This window comes from Rutidosis leptorrhynchoides, chromosome 8 (genome assembly GCF_046630445.1).
Source record: "Rutidosis leptorrhynchoides isolate AG116_Rl617_1_P2 chromosome 8, CSIRO_AGI_Rlap_v1, whole genome shotgun sequence".
Lineage (NCBI taxonomy): Eukaryota > Viridiplantae > Streptophyta > Magnoliopsida > Asterales > Asteraceae > Rutidosis > Rutidosis leptorrhynchoides.
In genome coordinates, this window is record NC_092340.1 from 109043094 (window position 1) to 109056209 (window position 13116).

Consider the following 13116-nt stretch of genomic DNA (forward strand, 5'->3'; position numbering starts at 1 on the left):
TCTGAACCATTCAGTACCATATGTCATTTAGAGGTCAGAAACAAACGCGCTGAATGCTGAATGATTCAGCATTCAGCACTGAACCATTCCATTAAGGGGCCAACAAACACACCCGTAGTTGAACAATGCCACTGGATACAAATTGAAGCTAAGTATCTGAAAAATAAAAGCTGTAAAACTTTCTAAAATCTCTATTATTTATATCAAATTTTCGCTTGGTTGCTAAATCTATGTACTTTTTGACGTGGGGCTTTGTATGAATGCCACCTGGGTGTTTTTTGTATGAACCACACATCCGTCTAATTTGTATTTATATATTAACTAATAGACAAAATTTAAGAATAGTAACCAGGGTTTTTTAAATTTTTAACTAAATTTTATTTTACCAATAAAGTCCCCCAAACTTTTTTGAAAAATTCAAATCGAACCCCCAAACATGGGGTAAAGTGTCAAATAACTATTTTCATAAAATTTTTTTAAATAAACTCTACTCAAATATTCAACGGGTCATATCTTCTAGCTCACAACGAGTTAAATTTTTTCGACACTATCGTTAAACTCGAAATAATTTTAGGAACACAATGTCACTAGCTATACGCAAAACGGACGCTTTTTAAAAAACGCTAAATATTTGGGTTACTTTTCATACACGTTGATTTTGCGTTAAATTTTTAAAAGTCGACAATTCCATAGCGAAACGCGGAGATGTACATATATTGTTAATTTAAAATAACATTTAAATCTCTCACGGGTTATACCTTTTAGTTCGACTCGAGTTGCGCTTCAGCGACATCATCGTTAGTCACAAAATAATTTTACTAAACGCAATAAAATACATTGAAAACCGAACCCCCGGTGCGAAGCGGGGGTTCGATAACTAGTATTAACTAATAGACAAAAGTTATGAATAATAACCAGAGTTTTTTAATTTTTTAACTAAATTTTATTTTACCAACAAAGCCCCCCAAACTTTTTAAAAAAATTCAAATCGACCCCCCAAACAGGGGGTAAAGTGTCAAATAACCATTTTCATAAAAAATCTTAAATAAACTCCACCCAAATATTCAACGGGTCAAATCTTCTAGCTCGCAACGAGTTAAATTTTTTCGACACTATCGTTAAACTCGAAATAATTTTAGGAACACAATGTCACTAGCTATACGCAAAACGGACGCTTTTTAAAAAACGCTAAATATTTGGGGTACTTTTCATACACGTTGATTTTGCGTTAAATTTTTAAAATTCGACAATTCCATAGCGAAACGCGGAGATGCACATATATTGTTAATTTAAAATAACATTTAAATCTCTCACGGGTTATACCTTTTAGTTCGACTCGAGTTGCTCTTCAACGACATCATCGTTAGCCACAAAATAATTTTACTAAACGCAATAAAATACATTGAAAACCGAACCCCCGACGCGAAACGAGGGTTCGATAACTAGTATTAACTAATAGACAAAAGTTATAAATAGTAACCAGAGTTTTTTAAATTTTTAATTAAATTTTATTTTACCAAAAAAGCCCCCCAAATTTTTTTGAAAAATTCAAATCGACCCCCAAACAGGGGGTAAAGTGTCAAATAAACATTTTCATAAAAAATCTTAAATAAACTCCACCCAAATATTCAACGGTTCATATCTTCTAGCTCGCAACGAGTTAAATTTTTTCGACACAATCGTTAAACTCGAAATAATTTTAGAACACAATGTCACTAGTTATACGCAAAACGGACGCTTTTTAAAAAACGCTAAATATTTGGGGTACTTTTCATACACGTTGATTTTGCGTTAAATTTTTAAAATTCGACAATTCCATAGCGAAACGCGGAGATATACATATATTGTTAATTTAAAATAACATTTAAATCTCTCACGGGTTATACCTTTTAGTTCGACTCGAGTTGCGCTTCAGCGACATCATCGTTAGCCACAAAATAATTTTACTAAACGCAATAAAATATATTGAAAACCGAACCCCCGGTGCGAAGCGGGGGTTCGATAACTAGTATTAACTAATAGACAAAATTTAAGAATAGTAACCAGGGTTTTTTAAATTTTTAACTAAATTTTATTTTACCAACAAAGCCCCCAAACTTTTTTGAAAAATTCAAATCGACCCCCCAAACAGGAGGTAAAGTGTCAAATAACTATTTTCATAAAAAATCTTAAATAAACTCCACCCAAATATTCAACGGGTCATATCTTCTAGCTCGCAACGAGTTAAATTTTTTTGACACTATCGTTAAACTCGAAATAATTTTAGGAACACAATGTCACTAGCTATACGCAAAACGGACGCTTTTTAAAAAACGCTAAATATTTGGGGTACTTTTCATAAACGTTGATTTTGCGTTAAATTTTTAAAAGTCGACAATTCCATAGCGAAACGCGGAGATGTACATATATTGTTAATTTAAAATAACATTTAAATCTCTCACGGGTTATACCTTTTAGTTCGACTCGAGTTACGCTTCAGCGACATCATCGTTAGCCACAAAATAATTTTACTAAACGCAATAAAATACATTGAAAACCGAACCCCCGGTGCGAAGCGGGGGTTCGATAACTAGTATTAACTAATAGACAAAAGTTATGAATAATAACCAGAGTTTTTTAATTTTTTAACTAAATTTTATTTTACCAACAAAGCCCCCCAAACTTTTTAAAAAAATTCAAATCGACCCCCCAAACAGGGGGTAAAGTGTCAAATAACCATTTTCATAAAAAATCTTAAATAAACTCCACCCAAATATTCAACGGGTCAAATCTTCTAGCTCGCAACGAGTTAAATTTTTTCAACACTATCGTTAAACTCGAAATAATTTTAGGAACACAATGTCACTAGCTATACGCAGAACGGACGCTTTTTAAAAAACGCTAAATATTTGGGGTACTTTTCATACACGTTGATTTTGCGTTAAATTTTTAAAAGTCGACAATTCCATAGCGAAACGCGGAGATGCACATATATTGTTAATTTAAAATAACATTTAAATCTCTCACGGGTTATACCTTTTAGTTCGACTCGAGTTGCTCTTCAACGACATCAAAGGTTAGCCACAAAATAATTTTACTAAACGCAATAAAATACATTGAAAACCGAACCCCCGACGCGAAGCGAGGGTTCGATAACTAGTATTAACTAATAGACAAAAGTTATGAATAGTAACCAGAGTTTTTTAAATTTTTAACTAAATTTTATTTTACCAACAAAGCCCCCCAAACTTTTTTGAAAAATTCAAATCGACCCCCAAACAGGGGGTAAAGTGTCAAATAACCATTTTCATAAAAAATCTTAAATAAACTCCACCCAAATATTCAACGGTTCATATCTTCTAGCTCGCAACGAGTTAAATTTTTTCGACACAATCGTTAAACTCGAAATAATTTTAGGAACACAATGTCACTAGCTATACGCAAAACGGACGCTTTTTAAAAAACGCTAAATATTTGGGGTACTTTTCATACACGTTGATTTTGCGTTAAATTTTTAAAAGTCGACAATTCTATAGCGAAACGCGGAGATGTACATATATTGTTAATTTAAAATAACATTTAAATCTCTCACGGGTTATACCTTTTAGTTCGACTCGAGTTGCGTTTCAGCGACATCATCGTTAGCCACAAAATAATTTTACTAAACGCAATAAAATACATTGAAAACCGAACCCCCGGTGCGAAGCGGGGGTTCGATAACTAGTATTAACTAATAGACAAAATTTAAGAATAGTAACCAGGGTTTTTTAAATTTTTAACTAAATTTTATTTTACCAACAAAGTCCCCCAAACTTTTTTGAAAAATTCAAATCGACCCCCCAAACAGGGGGTAAAGTGTCAAATAACTATTTTCATAAAAAAATCTTAAATAAACTCCACCCAAATATTCAACGGGTCATATCTTCTAACTCGCAACGAGTTAAATTTTTTCGACACTATCATTAAACTCGAAATAATTTTAGGAACACAATGTCACTAGCTATACGCAAAACGGACGCTTTTTAAAAAACGATAAATATTTGGGATACTTTTCATACACGTTGATTTTACATTAAATTTTTAAAAGTCGACAATTCCATAGCGAAACGCGGAGATGTACATATATTGTTAATTTAAAATAACATTTAAATCTCTCACGGGTTATACCTTTTAGTTCGACTCGAGTTGCGCTTCAGCGACATCATCGTTAGCCACAAAATAATTTTACTAAACGCAATAAAATACATTGAAAACCGAACCCCCGGTGCGAAGCGGGGGTTCGATAACTAGTATTAACTAATAGACAAAAGTTATGAATAATAACCAGAGTTTTTTAATTGTTTAACTAAATTTTATTTTACCAACAAAGCCCCCCAAACTTTTTAAAAAAATTCAAATCGACCCCCCAAACAGGGGGTAAAGTGTCAAATAACCATTTTAATAAAAAATCTTAAATATACTCCACCCAAATATTCAACGGGTCAAATCTTCTAGCTCGCAACGAGTTAAATTTTTTCGACACTATCGTTAAACTCGAAATAATTTTAGGAACACAATGTCACTAGCTATACGCAAAACGGACGTTTTTTAAAAAACGCTAAATATTTGGGTTACTTTTCATACACGTTGATTTTGCGTTAAATTTTTAAAAGTCGACAATTCCATAGCGAAACGCGGAGATGCACATATATTGTTAATTTAAAATAACATTTAAATCTCTCACGGGTTATACCTTTTAGTTCGACTCGAGTTGCTCTTCAACGACATCATCGTTAGCCACAAAATAATTTTACTAAACGCAATAAAATACATTGAAAACCGAACCCCCGACGCGAAGCGAGGGTTCGATAACTAGTATTAACTAATAGACAAACGTTATGAATAGTAACCAGAGTTTTTTAAATTTTTAACTAAATTTTATTTTACCAACAAAGCCCCCCAAACTTTTTTGAAAAATTCAAATCGACCCCCCAAACAGGGGGTAAAGTGTCAAATAACCATTTTCATAAAAAAATCTTAAATAAACTCTACCCAAATATTCAACGGGTCATATCTTCTAGCTCGCAACGAGTTAAATTTTTTCGACACTATCGTTAAACTCGAAATAATTTTAGGAACACAATGTCACTAGCTATACGCAAAACGGACGCTTTTTAAAAAACGCTAAATATTTGGGGTACTTTTCATACACGTTGATTTTGCTTTAAATTTTTAAAAGTCGACAATTCCATAGCGAAACGCGGAGATGCACATATATTGTTAATTTAAAATAACATTTAAATCTCTCACGGGTTATACCTTTTAGTTCGACTCGAGTTGCTCTTCAACGACATCATCGTTAGCCACAAAATAATTTTACTAAACGTAATAAAATACATTGAAAACCGAACCTCCGGCGCGAAGCGAGGGTTCGATAACTAGTTACATACAATTAGCAATAATAAAAAAGTGGATACACATAATAGAGATTTTGAATGTTGAGACAGAATATAGTTTTTGCCTTAGTTTGTTACATTTTCAGACAGTTAGGCCTACATGTTATGGCAAAATGACAATACTTACTGTCCCATTTGAAAAGAATGTAACCAAATGTGAAAAAAATCAGACATTTCCTTCAGCCTTTTAGAACTAAGTAAGCCCAGATCACATATTTTATGTCCGAGTTTGTCATGCTTCTCTGTTTTAAAGATGATGCTCGGTTTTCATAGCAAGCAGTTCGTCTGTTTAACAACTCAGTGCTTTCGAAACACATCACCTCATCAATCTTGTAAGAAGAAAAAAACGAATACCCCAAGTGCCACAAGTATTGACCATGTTCTTATGAGGATCATAAACTCTCACCTCCTTAACCATCCCAAGACAGCCTAGAACGGTCACGGAATAACCTAACTAGGCTGCATACATCCGAGTAATGATACTCGCTTTCCCAGGTACCTGAACCAGGATCTATTTATTTATTATTTTTTTTTTTTGAAAAGCAAAGCCCCAAAGTGTAGCTAGTGGGAATTGAACCCCAGTCTCTTTTGGAGATTCCTAAGCATCACACCACAATGCCATCCCTCGTGTAAAGAGTTATCAAACACCAAGTTGCCATTGTGGTAAGTTGCAACACTTTCCTGGCTTCAAATGTCATTAGATATTGAATCCTGCATCTTCCATCTGATTTGTTTGTATCATATATGGAGTATTACATTCTATTGCAAGGCACGCATATCCCTTGTGAAGTAATGATATATTACATTTGTTTGTATCATATATTTTTGTACTCTATTCTAACCCAAATCCTTGTGAAGTCACAAATTAACAATGTAGTAGTAAGGGAAGGAATCTGACCCCAAGTACCTCTCTTCAAAGGGATGAGACATTAATGAACACTTAATTATGGAGTAGCAAAAAATTTGTTTATTTTAAAGTTTAGGTGTGTTTTGGTTTTTTTTTGGTTGCTTGGTTCATGTGCTTTTTCGGTTGTCTTATTTCATTATGGATGCATTTGGTTGGTGTTAATGATGTGGCTCGGTTGGGGTTAGCGTCGACTTGTTTTAAACTAGTTCGAGCCCGTCTGGTTTCTTTCTTTGTTTGTACCGGCTTGGATCTTCATTTTTCGATGAAGGTCCCGTTTTATATAGTTTTTGTTATTTTGCCAAAAAAAAAAAAAAAAAAAAAAGGTTAACTGGTAAGTGGCAAGTGTTACGATGTCATAGCCTTTCATGCTCTAGAAGCTCTCATAATCCTGTATATACCAATCTTAGTACTAGCTTGGAAATATGAAAGGGAGTATTTTTCACTCATATGTACTCGGCGGCTAAGACCGTTTGTTGCCTTGGGTCTTGACCACCAAAAGATACGTTGTTAGTGAGATTGAACGGGACCTCTTGTAAGAATATGAGAACTCAAACCACTGGCTATCTTGGAATGACTTATTTGTATATTTGTAGAAATTCAATATTCTGATGCAACATATATATTTTAATGGACTGATATTAATCATTTAAAATTGGAGAAGGTAAACGTATATAAAAAGATACAAAAGAAATTTAACTTTGCTGTAAATATGGTTGTATACGAAACATATCTGATCTTTAAGTCTTTAACAACCCATTTCAATGTTAAGAAAAGTTGAATTGTGTGGACCCATTCTTTTAACTTAATGTGAATGGGCTGGTGTGAAAGTGAACTAATTTAAGAATTAAGTCTTCGAGAATTAATTTAATTTGTTAACGTGGTTGAAAAAAATCAGTCAAATGATGACCGAAGACAACAAGATCAATGGAAAATGTAATGAAAAGCCAATAGAAACTTACAAGGAAGATTCATATGCCAAGAATTAAAAGTAAAGAAAGTTCATTTTTTTTTTTAAAAGATCAATCCTAGTTGGTTATTCACACAAGTATAATGGAGAAGATATCACTGATAAAAGTGTTTATTAAAAGTATAACTAATTTTCTTCAACTGTCATACCAAGATTACAAATGCAATGACATCGTCCAAAACTATTACATCAAGATTGAACAAGTACTCAAGTTGATTAAGCCGGTGCTCGAGTCTATTATCGATGCTGACGTGGATTCAAATGAATCACTGCAGAAGGAATTAGCAGGGATGAGTCAGTCTCTTGATATACTCCGTGAGCTTCGAAAAGATTCTCGTTCGTTGATGAGTAAAGTTTACTCTGTATGTTCTAAAGAACTGCACCTTTTAAGTTTTGTTATCCGAAAGCGTAATTAACTTGATCATGTTTATATACTCTGCAGGTTTTCAAGGGCGAATTGTTGTTTACGAATCTTCAGACTCACTGCTTAGACCTTGTTTACATGCTGCAATCATTTGAAGGACTTACAATTGAATCGAATTCACCGTTGCTTGAGGTAGAGCTTTCTGTAAATCAAATACGATGCACTTTTAACTTTTTATACATGTTATCAATAACAACATTAGCCTGAACAGTGAAAACTATCCATATACTCGTTTTAAGTTTTATCAATAGCAAGCATTGTGTGCAGACAATGAAGAATTTGGGATACGAAAAGTCATTTTTTATTATCTCCAAAGCCATAAGTGATCAATTAGATGGAACAAAACCGAGCTCTGATACCATGTCAAAAATTGCTGATTTGCTTAGCTTAAAGTCGAATCAAGAACTTTTAATCGAATTAGTCGCACTTGAAAACTTAAAGAAGAAGGCTGAACAAGGAGAACAGAACATAGAAGATGTTGAATATATTAAAGGAATGATTTCAATTGTTACACACATTCATTATTCCTTTGTCAAAAAATTAATTGAAGATTTAAGTGGCACTTCAATTGATACGGTAAAAAATGCTACTTCTGAACTCAGGTTACTTTCAAGATACGATAACGATATTCGAAACATCATTGCAAACTGTGGGGCCATAACTATATTAACCGCACTGCTCCATTCACCAGACAGATATATCCAAGAAAACGCGGTTACTACTCTTTTAAACTTATCGATAAACGATATCGTCAGATCAGCTATCGGTGATGCCAATGCAATTGAACCTCTAATACATGTCTTGAAAACAGGAAGCCCAAAAGCCAAAGAAAATTCAGCCGCAACGCTTTTTAGTCTTGCGGCTATCGAAGATTACAAGATACTAATTGGCCAGGCAGGCGCAATCGGGCCACTAGTTGATTTATTAAAAAATGGGAGTTTGCAAGGTAAGAAAGATGCAGCTACTGCTTTATTTAACTTGTCAACGTTACATGGAAACAAGGCCCGTATAGTCGAAGCTGGTGCAGTTAGGTTTCTTGTAGAGTTAATGAATCCTGCATTCGGGTTGATTGATAAGGCGGTTGCGGTTTTAGGTAATCTTGCTACTATTAGTGAGGGAAGAGAAGATATTGGTCGCGAAGGGTGTATACCGATGCTCGTTGACGTTGTTGAATTGGGTTCGGCCCGAGGTAAAGAAAATGCTGCTGCAGCTTTGTTACACTTGTGTACTAATAGTAACAGATATTGTAACATTGTGCTTCATGAGGGAGCTGTTCCACCACTGGCGGTTTTAGCACAATCTGGTACCCGGAGAGCCAAAGAAAAGGTGCATGTTTTGTCCATATTATTGTTATTGTTATTATTGTTGTTGTATTGTTATATTAATTTTATTTTTATTTTGATTTTGATTTGATTTGGTCATGGGTTTTTTTACCTTCTGTAGGCTCAAACACTGCTAAGCTTTTTTAGAAATCAGAGACAAGGTAATGGTGGGAGAAGATGAGGAAATTGTGTTGGTGGTTATGCAAGTTTTGTATAAAAGTACATATTTGATTTGTAACTTGTTTTTGTAGTCAAAATTGTATGCGTTAACTTGAACATTATATACTGCGTATTAGTTACAACTAGTGGTGATATCCACGCTTCGCTGCGGAGTTGTCGGGATTAAAATAGCAAATACTTTCGTTACACAATAAAATGTTGAGATTCGATCGGTTTAATTTGCATAGTAATCGTAATATATTTGGTTCTTTTATCATAACTTTTTAAAATCTAAGAAGAGCAAACTAATTTTTTTTTCACAGTTACAAAACTACAGTATTTGTTTCTTGATTTGGGCCACAATTGGGTTACAACCTTGTAATTTCTTTTTTTACTCATAAAAGTTCTGCCCTTCATTTCTGTTTAATAAAATTTACCTTCTATTTAATTTTGGTGATTTCATCTTTTGATGAAATTTATCTTCTATTTAATTTCTTTTGGTGGTAGTGGTGGCAGGAGGTTGATGGTGGTAGTAGACGGAGGTTGTGGTGGTTGCTGGAAGTCGTTCGTGGTTGTGGACGACGTTCATAGTGGTGGTGATGACAGAAGACGACGTACTGTTGGCCGGAAGTCGACGGTCGTGATGGCCGGAGTTCATGACTGCCGACAGTAGCAAATAGCGGTTGCAGGAGGTTGTTTGATATGGTGGCAGGAGGCTGTTTGTGGTGATGCACTGAAAAGACAAACAATACCATGAATTTTTTTTAAAAAAATAAAAAAGAATTCAAAAATCAAATGTCTAGGTAGTGTGTGGGGATTGCTTTCAAGGATATTATTGTAATTTACCTCATTTGATCAGCACTTGATTGGTTAAAAAGAAAGATAAAAATAAAAATAAAAATGAAAGAGTGTTGAAATTCCATCTTAAATAGGAACAGTAATACAAATTTTTGGTTATGATCACTTTCAAAACTAACATCCATGAATCTTGATAATGAACAATGAGAAAAATGAGCTGTAAAGAAAAATTGGGGGAATGGAGAAAAAATGATGACAGTAGCAAGTACTCACTATTTGGAGTGGGGGTGGCACATGATGTGAGGGTAGGTCAAAAGATTAGGGTAATTTCTCAAAAATGAAGGGCAACTTCATTTACATGTTTAGGTATACATGGACAACTTTGATTGGCTGGAATCAAAAATAGAAAATACAAAAATTGTCACAAGACTGTGAAGGACGATGGCTAAAGTGACAATATGTGTTTTAGTATATTTAGATAATATATGTATAATTACCGTATTACTTTACTACGGAGTGTCGGAGTATATTTGTCGTTCTATATTTTACGCGTATTATGGTTTATAAATGACAAAAGTTAGAGGTATTTGGAAGCCAATGGAAGAATATATGAGTTTTTGGTGAAAAATGGTAATTGAAGACGATTTCGCGAAAAGTAAAAAAATTCTGCATTTTAACATTGGAGTAAATTACGCCAGCCAAGGAGTAAATTACGCCAGGCCTTGAATGAGATCAGAAAAAAGTGCACTTCGTAGAGTAATTTTACGCCATTGGCGTAAATTACGCCAGACATATTCCAGCTTCCGGATTTTGTTAGTTTTTGACTTTGGGAACAAGTTATTCATTCCCTATGTAAGGGAAACCCTTGGGACTTTTTTCTCAGCTTTTAGAGCCCTAATCACACACAAAAACATCACAAAATATCATCAATCAAGGATTCAAGTCAAGATCAAGGAGGTGTTTTTCATGCAATTTAAAGAAATCATCATGTTCATCATCTTGAATATGAGTGACTAGTCTCTTTCTCTTTATTTCTTCCATGAACAATTAATGCATGTATTTTTCATTCAAGTTTTATGTGGTTTGTAATATTATGAAACTTATGTCTTTTTAGTTGTAATGTTATGAACCGATTATCTATTGATTAATGCAAGTCTTATGATTCTGATTATTGTAAGTTGCTTTATAATGATTTAACATTGTGTTCTTGACCCAACTTAGTGTTAATTAGATTAAGGATAAAGACATAGTGTCTAGGTTGCATTGTTCAATCTCAAAATAGTTAGAATTGGTAGACTTAAGAAATCTTATCTATGAGATTTGATCAATACTTGATGAACATAAGATTTGTTTAAATGAATGCATGCTAGATTGGGATTGTGAAGGAATAAAGGCTTTTAATATGATTGTTTACATTTTAATCTTTTAATTGCGCTCTTAGTTTAAGTATTTAAGTTTCAATTTAGTTGGTTAATCTTAGTTACTCATTAGTTAAACAAACAATCGAATCTTGAAAATTGCTTGCTTTTGACCACAATTTTTCGTGGAATAAATCTTACTTACCCTATCTAGTCTAGAGTATTTAGTTCATTTTTGGTTGGTACTTCGACACCGATCAAATTTTGGCGCCGCTTGAAATGTCCCGTTCTTATTGATTAAAAACGTTCCATATTAATTGATTTCGTTGCGAGGTTTTGACCTCTATATGAGACGTTTTTCAAAGACTGCATTCATTTTTAAAACAAACCATAACCTTTATTTCATAAATAAAGGTTTAAAAAGCTTTACGTAGATTATCAAATAATGATAATCTAAAATATCCTGTTTACACACGACCATTACATAATGGTTTACAATACAAATATGTTACATCGAAATCAGTTTCTTGAATGCAGTTTTTACACAATATCATACAAACATGGACTCCAAATCTTGTCCTTATTTTAGTATGCAACAGCGGAAGCTCTTAGTATTCACCTGAGAATAAACATGCTTTAAACGTCAATAAAAATGTTGGTGAGTTATAGGTTTAACCTATATATATCAAATCATAACAATAGACCACAAGATTTCATATTTCAATACATATCCCATACATAGAGATAAAAATCATTCATATGGTGAACACCTGGTAATCGACATTAACAAGATGCATATATAAGAATATCCCCATCATTCCGGGACACCCTTCGGATATGATATAAATTTCGAAGTACTAAAGCATCCGGTACTTTGGATGGGGTTTGTTAGACCCAATAGATCTATCTTTAGGATTCGCGTCAATTAGGGTGTCTGTTCTCTAATTCTTAGATTACCAGACTTAATAAAAAGGGGTATATTCGATTTCGATAATTCAACCATAGAATGTAGTTTCACGTACTTGTGTCTATTTTGTAAATCATTTATAAAACCTGCATGTATTCTCATCCCAAAAATATTAGATTTTAAAAGTGGGACTATAACTCACTTTCACAGATATTTCCTTCCTCAGAAATAAGACTTGGCCACGGATCGATTCACGAACCTATACAAATATGTACATATATATCAAATTATGATCAAAATATAATTACAACCATTTTTATTATGTTTTAAAGATTTGAGTGTATTAAGTCAGCTGTCCTCGTTAGTAACCTACAACTAGTTGTCCACAGTTAGATGTACAGAAATAAATCAATATATATTATCTTGAATCAATCCACGACCCAGTGTATACATATCTCAGTATTGATCACAACTCAAACTATATATATTTTGGAATCAACCTCAACCCTGTATAGCTAACTCCAACATTCACATATAGAGTGTCTATGGTTGTTCCGAAATATATATAGATGTGTCGACATGATAGGTCGAAACATTGTATACGTGTCTATGGTATCCCAAGATTACATAATATATTAGAATACATGTATAATACAATATAAGTTAGCTAGGATATGAATTGTATAGAATTGTTAATATTTCCCGTAGCTAAAAAAATCAAAAAATATCCAATCTTGTTTTACCCATAACTTCTTCATTTTAAATCCGTTTTGAGTGAATCAAATTGCTATGGTTTCATATTGAACTCTATTTTATGAATCTAAACAGAAAAAGTATAGGTTTATAGTCGGAAATATAAG

General features: G+C 33.4%; 1 protein-coding gene across 1 annotated transcript; it reads left to right on the forward strand.

Annotated features, from left to right (window-relative positions):
- The first annotated feature begins 7371 nt into the window (after positions 1-7371).
- LOC139863725 (U-box domain-containing protein 4-like) lies at positions 7372-9419 on the forward strand. The gene is made up of 4 exons (XM_071852330.1): positions 7372-7650; positions 7731-7844; positions 7980-9038; positions 9156-9419. Exons 1-4 carry the CDS (start codon positions 7372-7374, stop codon positions 9213-9215), a joined length of 1512 nt encoding a protein of 503 aa, XP_071708431.1. The 3' UTR covers positions 9216-9419.
- Positions 9420-13116: the final 3697 nt, after the last annotated feature.